General features: G+C 36.1%; 1 protein-coding gene across 1 annotated transcript in view; it reads left to right on the top strand.

Annotated features, from left to right (window-relative positions):
* The window catches only part of Plap (phospholipase A2 activator protein), a 162,593-nt gene that overhangs the window by 39,851 nt on the left and 100,958 nt on the right, over positions 1-21,784 (top strand). The window contains exon 3 of the mRNA XM_090410020.1: positions 15,831-16,052. Coding sequence (XP_090266146.1) covers positions 15,831-16,052 — 222 coding nt within the window. The remainder of the gene's footprint in view (positions 1-15,830; positions 16,053-21,784) is intronic.

The raw sequence follows: 21,784 nt of genomic DNA, 5'->3' as shown, positions 1-21,784 counted from the left end.
CTGCCCTAAAGTGCTGGAAGATGGCCCAGTTTAAGTGAGGCTTTTCTTCACTAAGGACACTCAGGGTACTAGCTACCATCAGTAACCTGTTATGGAACTCAGCCACACTTTCCTTCTCCTTCTGAGTGCACCTCTGGAGCTTCCATAAGTTGGGTCCTAAGCTTCTCAGTTTTTAGAACTCAGAAATTAGGACTGTCTTAAATCAGGAGTAATCCAGGGTTTCCTTGAGAATGGGGGGGATACAGGAAAGCTTTAGCTTTTCCCACCAGTTTACTCTGGAGCAAGACTAACAACTGAAAATCAGTCCATCCTCCAACTCTTCTAAGCTCTTCTATATAACTAAAAAAATTGAGGACGTCATCAGTCTCCTCGCCCGAAAATTGTGGGAACAACTGCTGTGGGTTAATATAATGAAACAATTTGCTGTTATCCATGCCTAAACTACTAGAGGGATCAGTCATACTTGCATCCAGTTTACAGTAATTTACTCTTTAAAATTTTCAACAACACTTAATTAAACTTTTTCCTTTCGGTTGTCTGACCTGCACCTAATACCAACTTGCTGTGATTAGCTTGTAATTAGGATTTAATTAGCTAAACTACATCCTGTCGACTGCACCATTTATGTTGTGTCCCAATCTACTATTATTAGGCTTTCAACTATCCTTACATGTGAAACTCTACTTGTCTTTGTCCAAATCTTGTTTATATACGAGATATCACCCAGATACAAATATTCAAGTAGCTAGGCGCCTAAACCTTTAGGTCTAGCTACTCACTGATGAAGCCTCAAAAAAGGCTGAAACTGGTCTGGGTAGTGACCTAAATACCATAGTGTAATAACAGCATACATTTCCTAGGAAATGTGTTTTTACATTATGGAAAATACCTAAGAATAGCGATCAGAATTTACCGACTTTGCTGCAAGTCTTCTGGTATTGCACTACATGCTAGGGTCACTTGCATTTGCTCACGCCAGTGGTCGCCGATACTTTATAGTTTACTATACTATATTCGGCAAGAAACTCTCTGATTCCAATCTTTGAGTTTCTTATTCGGTTTTAAAACTATGTGGGATTTAATATCCCCTTAATTTAAATAATGTTTTCATTGCCGAAATGAAGCTTATTAGCTCTTTATACTTAAGTCTCTTAATTAAAATAAAATGTACATGCATAAATCTCTAGGCACATGAATTACGTATTAATTAATAATAACAAGCTCAATTTCATTCTAGTTTGACATGTACTAAAGTCCTAGTATAATTCTCATTGATCCTTTCAACTGTTCAGCAATTGAACAATGACTACAGTTACATGTGATTTGAATTGACATGAGATTTTACAGTACCTTTTGACTTGGGTCTTCTACACTGGTCTCTTCCTTTTTCCGATATTTTACCTTCCTAGGACGAGCTCTTCTATAACTTATCACTCCTAAGTTCTTTTGGCACTAAGATGGGCTTTCACAATCTTTACCTTACATTCTTCAATCAAGGACATACATAGGATCATCTATTCTATGGCTGTGAAATTCACCACGTGGGCACTGACTTCTTTATAGAATTTTCTTTCTCTCATTACGATGACTGGACGATCAAACACACTGACATTATCTTCTCCCCTTTTAACTAAATGGCGTCCCTCATTTCTTACAATAAGAACATGGAATCGAAATCCCGCACACTTTGTTTCCTTGTTGTGTAGGAATGGAGAAAACTCCTAACCCGTCACTCAGGAAAACCGTGTGAGATCTATACGAAGACTCGTGAAGTAAAACTCTGAGAAAAAAAAAGCCCTCTTTCGGGGGGAGGGATTCCTAACTCTTTTATACGATGGTTCCTACCGGCACCTTCTTCAATTTCTTTTCTTTCCACCTTACTGGAGTCGATTTCGCTGACCAATTAGAGTGGCGTTTTTCTGCCAAAACATGTAGTCAGTGTGCACGTGACGAAGTCTCAAATTCGGGAATTATGACCTTGAGCTTTGGTTTTTGTTTAAGCTAACCTCTATGTCATCTATACTAAATTAATCCCCTTTCCAAAATTTTCTAAGAATTAACTCGAATCTTTAATCTCTTATTTCAAGTGTAAAAACTAGCCTCTCACATACAAAATCCTATGACTAATGTTCTTTGCTTTATTTAACCTTATTTTATCATATCAGAACTGTAATAAAATTCCCTCTTTTTTCTTCAACAAACAATTTCAGCTATATTTTTTTTTCACTTGGATGCAAGCATGTTTTTCTTTCTCTTTTTTTTGTATTCGTTTCTTTCAAAGGTTCTTAATAATATCTGCTTAGGAACAAGCTTGCTTACTTAGTTATCTATACAGGGTTTTTACATTCTTAAGTTATCAGGGTGTGACACTTTGTTATTAATGTAAATAAATGTGTTTTAATTATATGTCAATAGAGTGCCGCCTGATCTTTTATTTTACAATGCACTGTTCCTAAATATAGTCGGATATGCGAGCGGCAAATAACTAAGGCATTAAAAGGTAGTTTAAGTACTTAAGAACCACGATTGTTTATGTAAACTTTATTGAAGGAATATATGCTAGTAAGAGAGATCTACCGGACTTATTACTGAGTCTTATGTCGATATAGAAATACTGGTGGTGCAGTCTTAAAAAATAAATTTTCCAGTGTTCATAGGTATACAACTAGTAAATGCAAAAGGTGGATAAACATAGTACGCAATAGAATAAGTAAGAAAGGTTATGAAAGCAAAAGTGCACTGCTAATTAGAATAAAGAAGATATTACAATAACGCATTAGATCTCATTCGTTACAATAGCACGGTAACCTAACAGGCTTACAATATAGGCAGATAACGCCTAATGTTACACTAGATCAACATAATAGAGGTGACTGAAACAAAAAAGACAAAAACTGGGGAGATCTTCCTGAGCAATAATACAAAATGTTATATTCAGGCAATGACAATCATGGAAAAGAAAAAATAGCCATAGTATTTAACACTAAATACGAGGCTAATTTTCTTGAATGGCAGGCAATCTCAAGTCGAGTGATGTGAGCAAATATCAGAATGGGGAATTGGACGATAAGACTTATTTGTGCTTATGGTCCCACAGAAGATTCTAATAAGGTAGAAGTGGATGAATTTTTTTGAGGCTTTAGAGAAAGCAACTGACGATGAAAAATGAAAAATTGGTCCTTATTGGGGATCTAAATAACAGAGTAGGAAATGAATGTCAGACATACAAAAATATTTTGGGAAAATTTTGAGAAAAGAGCAAAGCTAATAATAATGGCAAATATCTGTTGGTTTTCTGCTCAGGACATTGACTGGTTATTACTAAAACAATGTTCCAACCTTAAAATGTGCACAAATTCACATGGAGAAAAGAGGCAAGGAATAAGAAAAATCTTATTGACTGATAGTGATGTTTTCTCCCTGGTACAGGACACTTAGAGTGTACAGAGGATTTGAAATTGGAAGTGATCACCATTTAGTCTTGAACAGGATAAAATTGAATTTCATATTGAAAAGAAGAACATGTAAGAAATTTTTAAAGCGAATAAAAGTTGAGAAGCTTGCAGATATCAACTGCAGACTAAAATACACAAATCTAACAGATAAGCATAGGTGTTGACGGTTATTCATGACTTAAGTTTTTAATGGTATTAACAACACCAAACAATTTAATCAAAAGATGTTTAATTAACTGCTTATATTTCACCGAATTTCAAATCAGCATTATCAGAGCACAACACACTTGTATGTGCAATAGTGAGTAAGTAAAATAATAAAATTGCAGTGTACAAAAGATCTAAAGTCCAATTTATGGTACCCTCTAATATTGGGGGAAAAAATTATTACAGCTATGTGGGAGTTGCTCTTAGGATGACAGTCTCCCAAATTTTTGGGAAATTAATTTAACCATATAAAATATAGATGGATATATATAATACCTCCATTTCGATATAATAAAACAGAGGTGGTCAATCTTTTACATTCTATGCACCAGATTTTTCACATATGAGTTCAGATGTTCAGATTAATGCAACCATATGGTTGCATTAATTTGCCAAAGATTTTGGAGACTGTCATCTTACGAGCAACTCCCACATAGCTGTAATGATTTTTTTTTTCCCAACATTAGAGGGTGCCATAAATAGAACTATATCTTTTGTACACTGCAATTTTATTGTTTTACTTACTCACTGTCGCATGTACAAGTGTGTTGTGCTCTGATTATACTGATTTGAAATTCGGCGAAATATAAGCAGTTAATTAAACATCTTTTAAATTGTTTGGTGTTGTTTAATACCGTTAAAAACTTAAGTTATAAAATACACAAACATTGTTGAAGAAAAAACGAAAGAGTTTGAGAACAGGAACCAAACCTTGGAGATTCACTGGCAAATCCTGAAGAAAACATTGATTGATTCAGCCAGACAGGCATGTGGTGAGGTTGTCTGCAAGGAGAGAAAAATCAGAACTCCATGGTGGACACAGGAAGTTAAAGAGGCAGTGAAGGAAAAGAAGAAAGCATATCAAAAGTTCCTGGCAAATAAGTCAGTTTGTACTCTTAGAGAATACAGAGAAAAATGTAAGAAAGTTAAACATTGTGTAAAACTAGCCAAACAAAAGTCATGGGAAGACTTTGGTAAGAACATAGAAAATAAATATCAAGAAGGTGGCAAGATGTTGGAAGTTTATTTTTCACTTGGTTAGACTATAATAAATTTAGTTTAATCCTTTATCCAAGTGTAAGCAAACAAAGTTTGTGCCTGAAAATATCTTCAGGACTGGGGTAAGGTAGTGCAACACCAAGGAACTCCGAGCAAAGGTAGACCAAGCTCTCATCACTCCTTGTCTCAGTATCTCGAATAATGCAAAGCACATCTCCTTGTAGACATGTATACTGCTATGCATTAAGGGAAGGGCCACTACCCAGACTGGTTTCAACCTTTATTGAGGTCTCGTCAGTGGGAGACAGACCCAAATGTGGAGATAATAAGGCAGAAGCAATAGGAGAGGTCATATTTACCTATAGAAGTTGCCAACAGGTGTACCACCTTTTTTATTGAATTACTCTGGATTTAGAGAAAGATGTTGGAGGTTTAATAAATTAAAGACTTAATTCGGTATGTTAGTCAAGTAAATAATTGTTTAATATCCGCATGTTTCACTGACTAATATCTGTCATCATTTTCAGGGATACACTGGTAAGCAATGGAAAGTAACAAAAACTAGGAAACTAACCGACAATTCTAAAAATTATATAAAGTTATCACTATGCGTGATACAATACGCATGTTGAAAGTATAACGTTTTATTTGTTGAGATATTTATTGTAATTTTCATAAAATTCATTTCTTTTTGGTTAAATGATCTGATTAGAGTTTTCCATATATCTGGTAGGATTAGGCCTTGATTCTTATTTAAGTTACCTGTTAAACGGGCGACTGTAGCAGCTTCTTTGAATGTTCTGGAATGGTAGTTCTTTTCTATGTAGGGCATGTGACTCATATCCCATTCAATATTATAGTTGGTAGAGGCAAAGTGGGAAGAAAGTCCTGATATATCTTGTCTGTTATTACTCACATAGCCTATGTGTTCTTTCTTTCTTGTTCCAAAACTTCTAGATGTCTGTCCGATGTAATTGATGCCGCATGAACAGGGTATGCTGTAAACTCCAGAGTATTTGTAGTAAGGATGGCTATCTTTTGGGGATCTTATAAACTTTTGAATGGTCTCCATAGGTTTGAAGGTTACTCTGATATTATATGGTTTTAGAAGAAGATCTAATTTTTTGGATATGGTCTATAACAAATGCATCAGCTCTATAACAAATGGAATTATTATAGAGCTGATGTATTGGGTTTCATCTCGTTGTCTTTGTGGTATGTCATTAAAGAGAATCTTGTTGATGAGTCTTGTAGGGTAGCCATTTAGGGATAGATCTCTGGATATAATCATTAATTCTTATAAGTTGCAAGGGTCTATGGTACACTGTACAGCTCTTTTTTTAAGCATATGGATAATGCTGAGTTTCTGGGATATGTGGTGAGATGCATCCAGTGTTGGTAGGTTTTCTATATACCAACAGGTTGATGCTATTGTCAGTTTGTTTCTTAATAAGGACATCTAGGAATGGAAGTTTATTATCTTTTTCTAGTTCCAATGTGAACTTGATAGTGTTGTGGAAGCAATTAATTTTGTTTAGATAATCCATTAATTCTTCTTTTTTGTGATTCCGAATGATGATGTCGTCCGCATACCTAAACCATGAGGTTGGTTTAGGGGTAATTTGGGATAAAATTCGAGTTTCCAAATTTTCTAAGAATAGGTTGGCACAAGAAGGAGAGAGAGGGCTACCCATGGCTAATCCAGTAATTTGTTTGTAGTAGATTTTTTGCCACGTAAAGTAATTTGAAGTTGAACAATGCTTGAACAACTTGATGTTTGGTGGGAACAAGTTTTCTAAGATGTCGATGACTTCTGAAACTGGAATATTTGTGAATAGAGATGTGACATCCAGGCTAGCCATAATGTTATCTTCAGAGATAACATTATTCGAAAAATTTCTCCGAGAAACGTTGGGAGTTCTTGATATAAGAATCCATGTTGTGAATGTGTTCCTGTAACATTTTGGCTAGATATTTTGATAGTTTGTAAGTAGGGGAATGGATACCATCTACTATTGGATGTAGTGGTGTACCTTCTTTATGGATTTCGGGAATGGCATATACTCTTGGAGTTAACGGATGCATAGATTTTAGTTTTTTGATTACGTCCACAGGCCAGTTGGTCATATCACGTAATAGTTCATTGGTATCAAGATGGTTTTTGTGAGTAGGATTTATGTTAAGAACATCATAGACAGATGTGTCTGATAATAGATTATTGATCTTTTCTTCATATTCCTTAGTATTTAAGATGACAGTGTTGTTGCCCTTGTCTGCTCTCAGTATAATGATTTCTTTGTTGTTCTTTAATGTGAGTAGTACTTTTCTTTCCATAGTGCTAGAGTTGGTGTGAGAATATCTAGAAGGAGCGGAGAGGATTAAGCTGCTTTTTAATTGTGGGTCATTGGCTATTATGTGTGAAAATAATGAGAAGGCTTTTTCTAAGTTGCAGATAAAGTCCATTTTTGGAATAGTAGTTGGTTTTAAGGCGAAATTGAATCCTTTTTTGAGAATAGAAATCTCTGGTTTTGTTAAGATGTGATTAGATTAGTTTACAATGACTTGGTTGTCTGGTAGGGAAGGTTTAGAGTTGATGTGATGTTAAATTTTTTAATTTGTGTCTTTTTACTTTGATTGAAGGTTTTTATATAACTTTTGTGAATCATGTTGTCCAAAAGTTGCCAAGTTTCCTCATCTAGTATATTAGAAACGTCTGTGAATAAGTCATAGCATTGAGAGTCTATTTGGTTGAGTATGAATCTCGAATGACAAATTCTTTCTCTAAGTAGAGCGAATGCTGTATTGTGGTAAATGATATCTTTTTTTGACTTAAAAAGTTGTTTTTGGCGAAGAAATTTTGGGATAATGTTGTCACGACACCTTTTTAAGAAAGTCAAATGGTTCAAATACCTAGCCTTTTTACTTTTTAAACTTTCAAGCTTGCATACCTTTCATTTTGTGATTTCGTCGATTCTATTCATATTATGACCTTTTTTTTTTCTTGACCACTAGTATTAATAAATTAAAGACTTAATTCGATATGTTAATCAAGTAAATAATTAATAATAAATAAGAAAGAGGCAAAGAAAAAATGGGACATGACTGGAACTAGAGCCGACAAGGAGGCATATAGATTAGCGAAGAAAAATGCAAAGAGAGCTGTGGCAAGGGCGAAAGCGAGGGCAGTTGATGAGGTTTATGAAGAACTGGAGAGAAACAGTGGTGAAGCTCAGTTGTTGAGAATAGCGAAAGCGAGGGCAGTTGATGAGGTTTATGAAGAACTGGAGAGAAACAGTGGTGAAGCTTAGTTGTTGAGAATAGCAAAAGCTAGAGATAAGCCTCGAAAGACATAACATCAGTCAAGCAGATAAAGGATGCCTCAGGAGTAGTATTACAAGAGGAGGACAAAATCAGAGGAAGATGGAAAGAATATTTCCGTAAACTACTAAATGAGGAGAATCTGAGAGAGAGGTGTGAGGATAGAGAGGCAAACGAGAGACCGGTGCAAGACATAAGTAGAGAGGAAGTGGATTGGGTACTGAGAAAAATGAAGAATGGAAAGGCTGTGGGGGCAGACCAGATACCTGGGGAAGTGTGGAAAAGTTTGGGCAGTGAGGGCGTGGATATGTTATGGGATCTGATGAGGAAAATAGCCCAACAGGAAAAGATACCAGAGGAATGGAGGAAAAGTATTCTCGTCCCAATCTACAAAGGAAGAGGAGATGTTCGAGACTGTAGCAACTATAGAGGGATCAAGCTGATGTCACACACATTGAAGATATGGAAAAGAGTAATTGAAGGGAGCATACAACAGGAAATGAAAATTGGTGAGGAGCAGTTTGGATTTATGCCAGGAAGAGGGACAACAGATGCGATATTTGCTCTAAGGCGATTGATGGAGAAATATAGAGAAATGCAAGTGGAGCTGCACATGGTTTTTATAGACCTAGAAAAGGCATATGACAGAGTGGCCAGGCAGGAGGTATGGAGGTGTATGAGGAAGAGGGGGGGGGTCGGAGAAGTACGTGAGGATGGTGAAGGAGATGTATGAGGGAACAGAAACTCAGGTCAGGTCTAGTGTTGGCATGACAGATGAGTTCCCCATTGTCGTAGGGCTACACCAAGGGTCAGTTCTGAGCCCCTATCTCTTTGATCTGGTCATGGATCAAAGAGTTCATGGTGCCTCCTTCATGACATGAAGGAGGCACCATGAAGCATGCTGTTTGCCGACGACATTGTTCTATGCGAATCATCCAGAGTGAAGTTTGAAAATACCCTGGAAGAGTGGAGAAAGATATTGGAGGAGAGAGGCATGAAAATTAACAGAGAAGACTGAATATATGTCAACGGGAAGAAGTGACGAGGATATGATCATATAACTTCAGGGTGAAAGGCTAATTTCAGGGAAGAAATTCAAGTACCTTGGGTTGGTCGTCGAGAGGAATGGTGACCTGGATGAGAAAATACAGCACTGAATAACATGCGGCTGGATGAACTGGAGGAAGATGAGTGGGGTCCTGTGCGACAAGAGAGTGAGTTGTAAGAGGAAAGGAAAGCTGTATAAGATGGTGGTGAGGTCGGCGATGCTTCATGGTGCGGAGACGTGGCCTATAACAAAGGCACAGGAGAGGAAGATGGAGGTAGCAGAGGTGCGGATGTTGAGATGGATGAGTGGTGTGACAAAGAAGGACTGGATAAGGAATGACTACATCACAGGGACGGTTAAGGTGGGACCAATTGGCAAGAAGATACAAGAAAGTAGGCTGAGGTGGTTTGGACATGTAGAGAGGAAGCGTGAGAACTATGTTGGTAAACGAGTGGAGTATATGGAGTTGGAGGGAAGGAGGAAAAGAGGCAGACCCAAGCTCAGGTGGAGGGATAAGGTGACAGAGGATCTTAGGGAGAAAGGAGGGAGTCCGAAGGACGCCCTGGACCGGAGAACTTGGAAGAAGAAGGTTAATGATCGGTGCGCCGACCCCGTTTAACATGGGATAAGGCATAGTGAAAGATAGAAGAAGATAGTCAAGTAAATAATTGTTTAATATCTGACATGTTTCACTGACTAATATCTGTCAGCATTTTCAGGGATACACTGGTAAGCAATGGAAACTAACAAAAACTAGGAAACTAACCAACAATTCTAAAAATTATATAAAGTTATCACTGTGCGTGATACAATACGCGTGTCACAAGTACAACGTTTTATTTGTTGAGATATTTATTGTAATTTTCATGAAAGTTCATTTCTTTTTGGTTAAATGATCTGATTAGAGTTTTCCATAGATCTGGTAGGATTAGGCCTTGATTCTTATTTAAGTTTCCTGTTGAACAGGCGACTGTAGCAGCTTTTTTGAATGTTCTGGAATGGTAGTTCTCTTCTATGTAGGGCATATGACTCATATCCCATTCAATATTATGGTTGGTAGAGACGAAGGAGGAAGAAAGTCCTGATATATCTTGTCTGTTATTCCTTACATAGCCTATGTGTTCTTTCTACAAACAACTTACTGAATTAGCCATGGGTAGCGCTCTCTCTCCTTCTTGTGCCGATCTATTCTTAGAAAATTTGGAAACTCAAATTTTATCCCAAATTACCCCTAAACCAACCACATGGTTTAGGTATGGACAACATCTTCATCATTCGGAATCACAAAAAAGAAGAATTAATGGATTATCTAAACAAAATTAATTGCTTCCACAACACTATCGAGTTCACATTGGAACTAGAAAAGATAATAAACTTCCATTCCTAGATGTTCTTATTAAGAAACAAACTGACAATAGCATCAACCTGTCAGTATATAGAAAACCTGCCAGCATTGGACGCTACCTCCATTTCAACTCGTCTCACCACATATCCCAGAAACTCAGCATTATCCATATGCTTAAAAAAAGAGCTGTACAGTGTACCACAGACCCTTGCAACTTACAATAAGAATTAATGAAAATATCCAGAGATCTCTCCCTAAATGGCTACCCTACAAGACTCATCAACAAGATTCTCTTTAATGACATACCACAAAGACAACGAGATGAAGCCCAATACATCAGCTCTATAACAATTCCATTTGTTAGTACCATATCCAAAAAAATGAGATCTTCTTCTAAAACCATATAATATCAGAGTAACCTTCAAACCTATGGAGACCATTCAAAAGTTTATAAGATCCCCAAAAGATAGCCATCCTTACTACAAATACTCTGGAGTTTACAGCATACCCTGTTCATGCGGCATCAATTACATCGGACAGACATCTAGAAGTTTTGAAACAAGAAAGAAAGAACACATAGGCTATGTAAGGAATAACAGACAAGATATATCAGGACTTTCTTCCCACTTTGCCTCTATCAACCATAATATTGAATGGGATATGAGTCACATGCCCTACATAGAAGAGAACTACCATTCCAGAACATTCACAGAAGCTGCTACAGTCGCCCGTTTAACGGGTAACTTAAATAAGAATCAAGGCCTAATCCTACCAGATATATGGAAAACTCTAATCAGATCATTTAACCAAAAAGAAATGAACTTTCATGAAAATTACAATAAATATCTCAACAAATAAAATGTTGTACTTGCGACATGCGTATTGTATCACGCACAGTGATAACTTTATATAATTTTTAGAATTGTCGGTTGGTTTCCTAGTTTTTGTAATAAATAAATTCCATTGCTTACCAGTGTATCCCTGAAAATGCTGACAGATATTAGTCAGTGAAACATGGCGGATATTAAACAATTATTTACTAGACTAACATACCGAATTAAGTCTTTAATTTACTAATACTAGTGGTCATGAAAAAAGGTCATAATAATGTTGGAAGTTTATTTTTCACTTGGTTAGACTATAATAAATTTAGTTTAATTCTTTATCCAAGTGTAAGCAAACAAAGTTTGCGCCTGAAAATATTTTCAGGACTGAGGTAAGGTGGTGCAACACCAAGGAGACGTGCTTTGCATTGTGGTAGATACTGAGACAAGGAGTGATGAGAGTTTGGTCCACCTTTGCTCGGAATTGTATGGTGTTGCACTAGCTTACCCCAGTCCTGAAGATATTTTCAGGTGCAAACTTTGTTTGCTTACACTTGGATAAAGGATTAAACTAAATTTATTAAGGTGGCAAGATATTCTGGAGGTTGAAGAAGCTGAGAAATGGAGGAAAGAGTGCTGAAAAAGTAATTAGAGATGATAAAGGTGACATGGACATGAAAACAGGAGAAAAAAGATATCCTTGAAGTATGGAGTAATTATTTCGAAAAATTGCTAAATGAAACAATCGGTGACAGGACAGTTGTAAAAAACACTGACCAGGCATGCAATCAGGAGTACATATCTATACTTGAAGTACAAAAAGCCATCAAAAGCGTGAAATGTTGAAAGGCAGCTGGAGTAGATGATATTTGACCAGAAATGCTTAAGTAGGGAGATATAAGTCTTCCAGTGGCTGCACTTCAGAAGACCTGAAGTTCAGAGTTGCCCATTTAAACAAGCCCCCCCCCCCCTTGTTTTCATCCAAAATCCAGGGCGAACAGTGAAAAGTCAGCTACTGGAACAAGCTCCAACTCAACATCTTGAAGAAGAAGAATAAATCCAATATCAAGAACTGAAGATAGGAACGATCAATATATGAGTATTAATGGAAAGGAAATCGGACTTGTAGAAGAATTGGAAAAGTACTATGTGGACATAATTGGCATTACTTAGAGAAAGAAGACAAAAACGGTGAGATCTTACTAATAATAAGTATAGGACGTTATATTCAGGAAATAAGGATCAAGGAAAGGAACAAGTAGCAGTAGTATCCAATACCAAACATGAAGATAAATTTCTTGATTGGAAGGCAGTTTCAAGTAGAGTTATGTGGGCAGACTTCAAAATGGAGACGTGAACAATGAAATTTATTTATGCCTATGGTCCCACAGAAATTCCCAAGGAAGAATTGGGAATTTTTTGAGTCATTAGAACAGGAAGCTGGAGCTAATCTTCAACAAGTGGTTCTTGTTGAAGAGCAGAGTAAGAAATGAATCCCACCAAGCATATAGGAACATATTGGAAAATTTTGGAGAAAAGGGCAAAGCTAATAATAATGGTAAGTATTTACTGGACTTCTGCTCAGGACACAGACTGGTCATTACTAATACCATGTTTCAACATAAAAATATGCACAAGTTCACATGGACAGAAGACACAAGAAATAATCATTGACTACGATATTGTTGATAGTGATATCTCCATGCTCATTCAAGATATAAGAGTGTACAGAGGATTTGAAATTGGAAGTGACCATTACTACTTAGGACTAAACAGGATAAAAATGGATATCACATTGAGAAGAACAATATGTAAGGAAGTTTTAAAAAGAATTAAAGTTGAGCACTTTTTACAAGTAAATTGTGGATTCAACTATACAAACATTATTGAAGAAAAAATGAAACTAATTGAAAACAAGTTCCAAACCTTGGAGTCTCAGTGGCAAACTCTGAAGAACACATTGATTGATTGATTGATTCAGCTAGGGAGACGTGGTGAAGTTCTCTGCAAGGATAAGAACACCATTCTGGACACAAGAAGTTAAAGAAGCAGTCCTGGAAAAGAAGAAAGCATACCAAAAGTTCCGGGCAAATAAGTCAGCAGATGCCCTAAAAGAATACCGAGAAAAATGTAAGAACTAAGCTGTGTGTAAAAGTAACTAAACAAAAGTCATGGAAGACTGGTAAGAATATTGAAGATAAATATCAGGAAGTTGGTAAAATGTTCTTGAAAATCTCAGAGGAAAACCAGAGTCTAAGCAGATTGATTCAGTTAGAAGTGTGAAATGTTAGATATGACAAAGGTGACATGAAACCTGAGGAGAAGGATATCCTGCATGTCTGGAGTAATTACTTTGAGACTGTTAAATGAACCAACCAGTGACAGAACCATACTAGAAAATTTTCAAGAGGAATGCAAAGAGGAGTACATATCAATACTTGAGTTAGAAAAAACTATCATAAACTTGAAATGTGGAAAGGCAGCTGGAGTAGATGATATTTGACCAGAAATGTTTAAGTATGGAGGTATAAAAGTTTTGCAATAGCTTACTGCATAATTCAGAGGGCCTGGTCAGAAGGTCAAATTCCCAATGATTGGAGTAGCACTCTCATAGTACCCATCTATGAAAAAGAGAATAAAACTGAATGGGAGAATTACAGAGGAATTTCTCTACAAAGTTTTCCAGGTAAGATTTATGCAAGCATACTTGAAAAGAAATTGAGAAAGATTGTGGAAGAAAAACTTGGAGAAGAACATGGGTTCAGGCCAAATAGAGGTTGTCAAGATCAGATTTTCACTTTAAGACGAATAGTTGAAGTCGTGGGAATATGACAAGGATCTGTACTTAAGTTTTGTAGATCTGGAAAATGCATATGACATGGTGCCCAGAGAAAAGCTTTTCAAAACACTACAATTATATGAGGTGAATGGAACATTATACAGAGCAATACATCTATATTTAAATTGTCAGTCAGCAGCTAGAATTGAAGGAAATACAGGAAGATATTTTGATGTAAAATCAGGGGTAAGACAAGGATGCTCATCATCTTCACTCTTATTCATTATCTATATGGATCACATTATAAAATAAAGTAGCATTAGGCCTCATATAAAAAATTGGAGATGTTAAACTTAGCTCTTTGCTTTATGCAGATGATGTTGTACTCCTAAACACATCTAGTATAAGTCTCCGGGATTCTCTAACTAAATTGCATAACAGATGTAACAAAATATTGCATGAAAATCAGCAATAAAAAGACCAAAACTGTGAAAATAGGCAGAAGCATAGAAAATTTCAGCTGCACTCTGAATATAGATCCTATAGAACAAGTAAAATTTTTCGGCTATTTAGACAGAGTTTTTAGTGAAGATGGCAGGTTAAATTTAGAAATGGACAACAGAATAAGCAAAGCTAGTATGGTGGGTAGCCAGCTGAATAAATATATATGGAATAAGAGAGAAATTAGCCAAAACACCAAACTAGCAGTATACAAGACGGTGTTTAAACCAGTTTTAAGTTATGGATCTGGAGAGTTGGGTTATAAATAAAGCACTTGATCAAAGACTAGAGACCATAGATAGGAGTGAGGATTCTGAGAAAAATTAGGGGAGTAAATCTAATGTGTAAATCTGAGGGCAGAATCATATTAAAAATGAAGATGTTAGACATTATTAGCATAACTTGACATTATTAGCATTCAAGAATATAAACAGAGCTAATCTAAGGTGGTATGGCCACTTAAATAGAATGAGTGAAGAAAGGTTACCAAAAAAGGTGTTTGATGCCAAGATGTAGAAAGAGACTCAGAGGAAAACCAAGGTCTAGGCAGATTGATTCATTTAGAAGTGTGAAATGTTAGATATGACAATATTAGAGTGCTTGCAAGTAATAGATTGATTTGGAGGAAAATTGTGATAGGAGATTAATAATAATCATGTAGTGCTGTCATAGTAACCTGAACATCCCTTGGAGGTACATATCAGGAAATTTAATGATGATGATCTCATCTGTTTTAATCTTCTTCAATTTGGTAACTCCAGTTATGTTGACTTTATTTCTGTAGATTCTCTACTAGCTTCACTTCTTTTTCATTGATTCTTCTAATGGTGATTGTGTCTGTCTTCAGTTCAGTTGAATTTCAAGTTGCTTTAACAGCTGAAGTTTGATTTTTCTTCCTTTTTTTTTTTTTCCTGCCAAAAAACTTCATCTTGTTTTCAAAGTGAAGACCTTGGCTGGCATGACATTTGTTCATGTTGTACTATTGTGTTTGTGGTTTATACTAATACAGAATACAGTTTGATCATTAAGCCCTACTTGCCAATCCATCCTGGTTTGTTCATCGTTACAATGGATACTCAGGAACATGGTGCACTATGAAAATGTAAGGATTGGATTGGTTCAGAAGCCATGATCACTTCTGCTCATTCTTTGCATGCTACATACAAAAAATGTGCAGTTCAGCTCTCTGTTATATGAGCAGAGACACCTAAAGTAACCATTATAAGATTCATCATTAAATAATACAGAACAAATTTAGAATATTTTTAAACATTTTAAAAGTAATGTATCATAAGTATTAGTGATATTTCACAAATATTTTATGTTTGAAACTTCAAAATACTTCGATTTTCAGTTTGTTCGCTTGCAGCTGGAAAATTTGGTACAGTTCTTAGTGGTTCATGGGATAAAACTGCTAGAGTTTGGCTAGGACAAAAATGTTCCATGACCCTTGAAGGCCATCAAGCTGCAGTTTGGACAGTGCAGATTCTTCCAGAACAAGATCTTATGCTTACAGGCTCAGCTGATAAGACAATTAGAATGTGGAGAGCTGGACATTGTGAAAAGTTATTTTTAGGTAAAGGAAGTCTTTTTAATAACTGTTTTATTTTATTTTATTATTATTAATTTATTGTATTTCATTTTCTTTTTTGGAAAGTATTAAGATACTTTTATGCAAATAATTCCTGTGACTTAATAAGAAATGAAATATTTATAAATATATTTCTTTGTTTAGAAGTGTACTAAACTACTGTATATGAAACTTTGATATTCATGATTTAAGTAGAAACATCAGTTCATTTGGAGAAAGCATATTTTACTTTATTATGGTTTAAATAGCTTGATTAACCCTAAACTGACTAAATAATTTTAGTTAAGATTCTGATGAACTTTAAATTATTCTATTGAAACCAAGATGTTTTATTGTTAGGGAATTTTTTCTTTTTTTTCTTCAGGTTGAGCCTATATGCAAGAAGTTGGTTAATCCACCTATAATACATTAGTATACCATGTATACTAATAATAGTATACCATGTAGTGTTCCACAGTACAGCAATAGCAGGGATTCTGTGGGAATAGTTGACTTCCAGTGGATTTGTATAAGGTTAACAGCTGTTTGAAGGTGAAGTAATGCATTGAAAAAAGAGAAATCCTAGTTTATTGAAAGCTGAAGAAGAAATGGTTGTGATGTATTTATGCTATAAATAGGCTTGATGTCAGGTTGATTCCAAGATGAGAGCGAGCATCCTTATCTTGTTTAGAGATTTGAGTGTTGTTGATGATGATGATACTGGAAGAAACTGGTTCTTTTTTTTGTGTGTGTGTGTATGTGTGGGAAATAAGGCAAATTCTGCTCTCCAAGCCATCCTCCAATGCAGTTCGAATAACCTCATCAATTGGAGGATGGCTTGGAGATCAGAATTTGAGGACAGTGGTGGTTGGTGTTCTGTTAGTTGATGTGATTTGTCTAGAATAAGGTTGGTTAAAGGGAGTGCAATGTACTGTCATCTATGTATTGGGTTAATGGTTAACTGAAATAGGTCATTGATATACAGAAGGAAGAGGGTTTATGAGAGAACAGAACTTTATATGGAATTCCAGCGTTAGTTGAATAGTGAAGAATAAGGAACCATCCACCATTACACATAATATGCATCCAGTCAGAAATCTGGCAATTCAATTGCTGAAGTTATGGGACAGACCAAATGATGAGCATTTGATTAATAGGCTTTCTGCCAGACTTGGTCCAAGGCTTTGAGATGGCAATTGCAACCACCGAAGATTCACCAAAATTTCCCATGTCATTTGTCCAGAGATGTGTGACATGTGAGTAGATCTCTTGTTGATCGACAGTGACAGAATCCATACTGGTGGTCATTTATTAGCTAGGTACCTTCAAAGTAGTGTAGGAGTTGAGTATTGATGGTTCTCTTTGTTACTTTAGATAGGATAGAGGTGAGTGAGATAGGGTGATAGTTTGACGGTGGTGATTTATCACCATTCTTGGGAATGGATTGAACATTGGCTAGTTTCCATTCAGTGATTAGATGCTAGTGAAGTAAGAGAGCAAAACAGATGACATAGGACAGGAATGTCCTATGTCATCTGTTCATCAGTTCATCTGCTCATCAGTTTTGGTGCACAAACCTTCAGGACAATTACAGGAGTGTCATCAGGGCCAGGAGGCTTTTTTATGTCTAATTAGGACAGTGTCCTTTCTGGTGAAAGAACAGAGGAGACATTGAGTATTGGGCATCTGGAATGGTTGGAGAACATTTACCATGGTCAGTCATGCATACATTGGAGACAAAGTGTGAAGCCAGGAAATTGTTTTTTTCTGTAGATGATGATGATGCAGTAGATCCATGTGGGTATGATAGAGGAAGGAGTAGTGCTGCACAAAAAGTTATGACCAGTTATGCAAGAGACCAAAAAGTCTTGTCTGTTGTTTGGACAAAATGCAAGTTTCATGCTTTTTGCTCATTTGGATTCTGTTTTGGAAACATTGATGGTTTTCTTGGAACAATTTCAGGCGTTGAGTATAAGTATTAAAGGAAGATGGAGTTCATGATGTAAGCCATTTGAGATATGCTTGATTTTTTTTTTGTTTGTGCAGCCTTGGCACATCTTTTCAGAGAGCTTTGTTAGGGGGTGGCAGTTCAGAGTAGTGCAGGAATGCATGTTTCCATGACATACCAGTAAGGATTGCTTTGATATGTTTGGGTTGGAAAGTCGAAAACAATAGTCCAATCATGGGAATTAGGCAGAGAAGTCATGGAGACCATCCCACTTGGCACTGTTAATAATGCCAAACTATTGTTTAGGAGTGGACACAAGCACTAAATTGTGGTCTGAATTACCTAGGTGGCACTATATTTGCTGTTTACTTGACAAGGCCACTGGTGAGAAAGAGATCTGAGGTGTTTGGGATGAAGTTAGGGTTATGTGGTATTCTTGTAGGCTTGTGTGCAATTTATATAAGGTCGTTAGTGATGGAATTTCAAATATTTCAGTCTCCCCATACTTGGCGTGTTCAACTGGAGGAGGAAAGCCTGTTGGTGTTGTGGACATTAAAATCTCTTACAAGGATGATTTTGCTGTTAATGAAATGGAACTGGAAAAGATCAGTGTTTAAGGAGAGGAAGTTAAACAGCTCCGAGTGGGTGGTGATATTGGAACAGTAATAGAGACAGAAAATGAATTTGAATTAAAGAAGGTCAAAGTCAGGCAATTCTAGATGGGAAATGTGTGGAATGATATGTCAAAGCATATATATGCGCAGATGCTACCCTTGTGTCAAAAGGAGTCAATGTGTAGTTGGGAAAGCTGAGATGAGTACTGCTTTTGGGGGGAGGGTGAGATTTGGGTTTCTGCCAGGAAGAGTAGGTGGGGTTTGGTAGACTGAAGGTGGTAGTGGATGCTATTAAGGCTGGAGTGAGCTACAAATGTTAGTGAATTGAATATGTAATGTTCTGTTGAGCATATATTTGACTGCAAGGGTTGTGCATGTTTCCTATGCAGTGTTTGCGTACTGGTCTCCATGTTGGCTTGATTTCTGTGCCAACTTTCCTTGTTTGTAGTTGATGATCCAACTGTTATTTCCATTTTGCCAATTTCTTCAAGTTGTTTTCATAGTTAATGTCCTTTCATAGGCAAGAGTTAGGTTAGGTTTTGCACTTGATAACCATATGCCTGGGAAAGGAGTGGCCTGGGTTTGATTCCCATTGCTGACATGAGGAGCTTAAGGATCTTTCACATAGCCAAGTTGTCCAGTCTTGGGCATGGACAGCAGGGGTTTTTCTTCCCAGTTTATCTGGGGGTTTTTCCACCCGCAAACAGGCAAACCGGACCACGAACGCACATGAATTAGTCATGAATACTTAGAGGCATAGGGCTGACCATCTTATCCTCATATGAAATCCAAGCATGCTTTGAAGGTTGTGGGCGCTTAAAGGCCTGTTAATAGCCACTGGATAAGATAAGCTGTTATTTGTTATTCTAAATGAAATTCATTATACCAGACTATTCCTGTTGTCACTATGAGTTTGCTGTAATGAGAGTTATAAAACAGTTAAACTGCACATATCAAAGAACTAATATATGTACGTACACACACACACACACACACACACACACACACACACACACACACATTAAAAGAACTATAATGAACACCGTACTGCACAGTCACAAAAACCAAACAAAGTAAGGTTCATTGTAGCACTACAATACAGTACGGTCTTGCTTGAGATGCAACTTACGAAAGACAGCCTGTCATGAATGTGTTAATAAATTATATAAACATGAAACTAATTTAAAATTCAAAAAATAATTATAGCAAATATTTTAACATTAAGCATAATAAAAATGCAAATTTCATTAAATAACTAAGCTTATTTGAATAGTAGGCAAACATGTAAAAAAAAAAAAATTACTCACTATTACAAATTTCTAAATGTACCATATCCATGTATCACAAGTCACTGTTTAATAGAACTGCTGGTACATATATATATATATCATTACGTACTGTCTCCAAAAAAAAAAAAAGCACTGCTTGAATATATATATATATATATATATATTGTATAGCCAAATTAAACAACATTGTGAAAGTAATTCATTTCAGCACTTTTTTATTTTTATTTTTGTAGTAAAATTGAATAATGTTACACAGGTTTTCAGTGGTTGAATTAAATTACTTAATCATCATCAAATTCCTGATATATACCCTCAAGGGTTGTACAGGATATGATAGTACTTCATGAAAAATTTACATCATTACTAACTTCCTATCCACAACTTTCCTCCAAATCAGTCTGTTAAATGTCTAGACTCCAATATTATCAGGTCTTATATTTCTGTCTACTAAGGCACTTTTTTATTGTATTAATCCACCTATATCTTGGTCTTTTTCCTGTCAACCTGGCAGAGAACACTTGTTTTGCTAATCTTTCCTCTCCCTTTCTGCTTAAATGACCATACTACCTGAGATTACCTCTGCTAATGCATTCCTGATGCTGACAATATCAAGTTCTTTCCTAATATCCTCGTTTTTAATATGATATTGCAATTGATGCCATCTGTTCATGCCCCTAATCTTTCTCAGGACTCTCATATCTGCAGTCTCTAGTCTTTGGTCAAGAGTTTTACTTCTAACTCAACTCTCAGATCCATAAGTTAAAATTGGTTTAAACACTGTCTTGTATACAGCTAATTTAGTGTTTTGGCTAATTTCTCTTTTATTCCATATAAATTTATTCAGTTGACTTCATAGTTTTGTTGATTCTGTTGTCTATTTCCATATTTAACTTACCATCTTCACTAAAAATCATGCCTAAGTAGCTGAAATGTTTTACTTGTTCTATAAGTTCTCCATTCACAATGCTGTTGATATTTTCAATGTTTCTGCCTATTTTCATTGTCTTTGTCTTTTTAATGCTGACCTTCATACCATATCTATTACAACGGTTATTCAATTTAGTGAGGGAATCTTGCAGACTTGTAGCGGATTTATTTAGAAGTATAACATCATCTACATAAAGCAAAGAGCTGAGATTAACACCTCCAATTTTGATATCTGGTTTAATACCACTTTCCTTCATAATGTGATTCATATAGATAATGAATAACAGAGGGGATAATGTACATCCTTGTCTCACGCCAGATTTAACATTAAACCATCTTCCTGTACTTTCTTCAATTCTAATTGCTGACTTACAACTCAAATAAAGACTAAATATTGCTTGATATAATGCCCCATTAACACCATATAACTGTAGCGTTTGGAATAGCTTCTCTCTTGGCACCTTGTCATATGCCTTTTCCAGATCTACAAAACTTAAATACAGATCTTTGATATATTCCCATGATTTCTCAACTATCTGTCGTAAATTGAAAATCTGATCCTAACAGCCTCTATTTGGCCTGAATCCAGCTTTTTCTTCACCAAGCTTCTCTTCCACAATCCTTCTCAACCGTTTCTCAAGTATACTTGCATATATCTTACCAGGAACACTCAGTAATGAAATACCTCTGTAATTGTCACATTCAATTTTATTTACCTTTTTATATATGGGTACTATGAGAGCTCTACTCCAATCATCTGGAATTCATCCCTCTGTCCAGGCCTTCCGCACTATGCAGTGCAGCCACTGTACGACTTTTATACCTCCATACTTGAGCATTTCTTGTCGAATATCATCTACTCCTGCTGCCTTTCCACGCTTCAGGCTTTTGATGGCTTTTCCTACTTCAAGTATTGATATGTATTCCTGACTGCATGTCTGGTCAGTGTTTTTTACCACT

The sequence above is a fragment of the Typopeltis vanoorti genome, chromosome 20, assembly GCF_054136105.1.
Source record: "Typopeltis vanoorti isolate ZY-2024b chromosome 20, IOZ_Tvanoo_1.0, whole genome shotgun sequence".
NCBI classification, from domain to species: Eukaryota; Metazoa; Arthropoda; class Arachnida; order Uropygi; family Thelyphonidae; genus Typopeltis; species Typopeltis vanoorti.
Note: the sequence above shows the minus strand (reverse complement) of the source record. Positions and strands in the feature narration are given on the sequence as shown.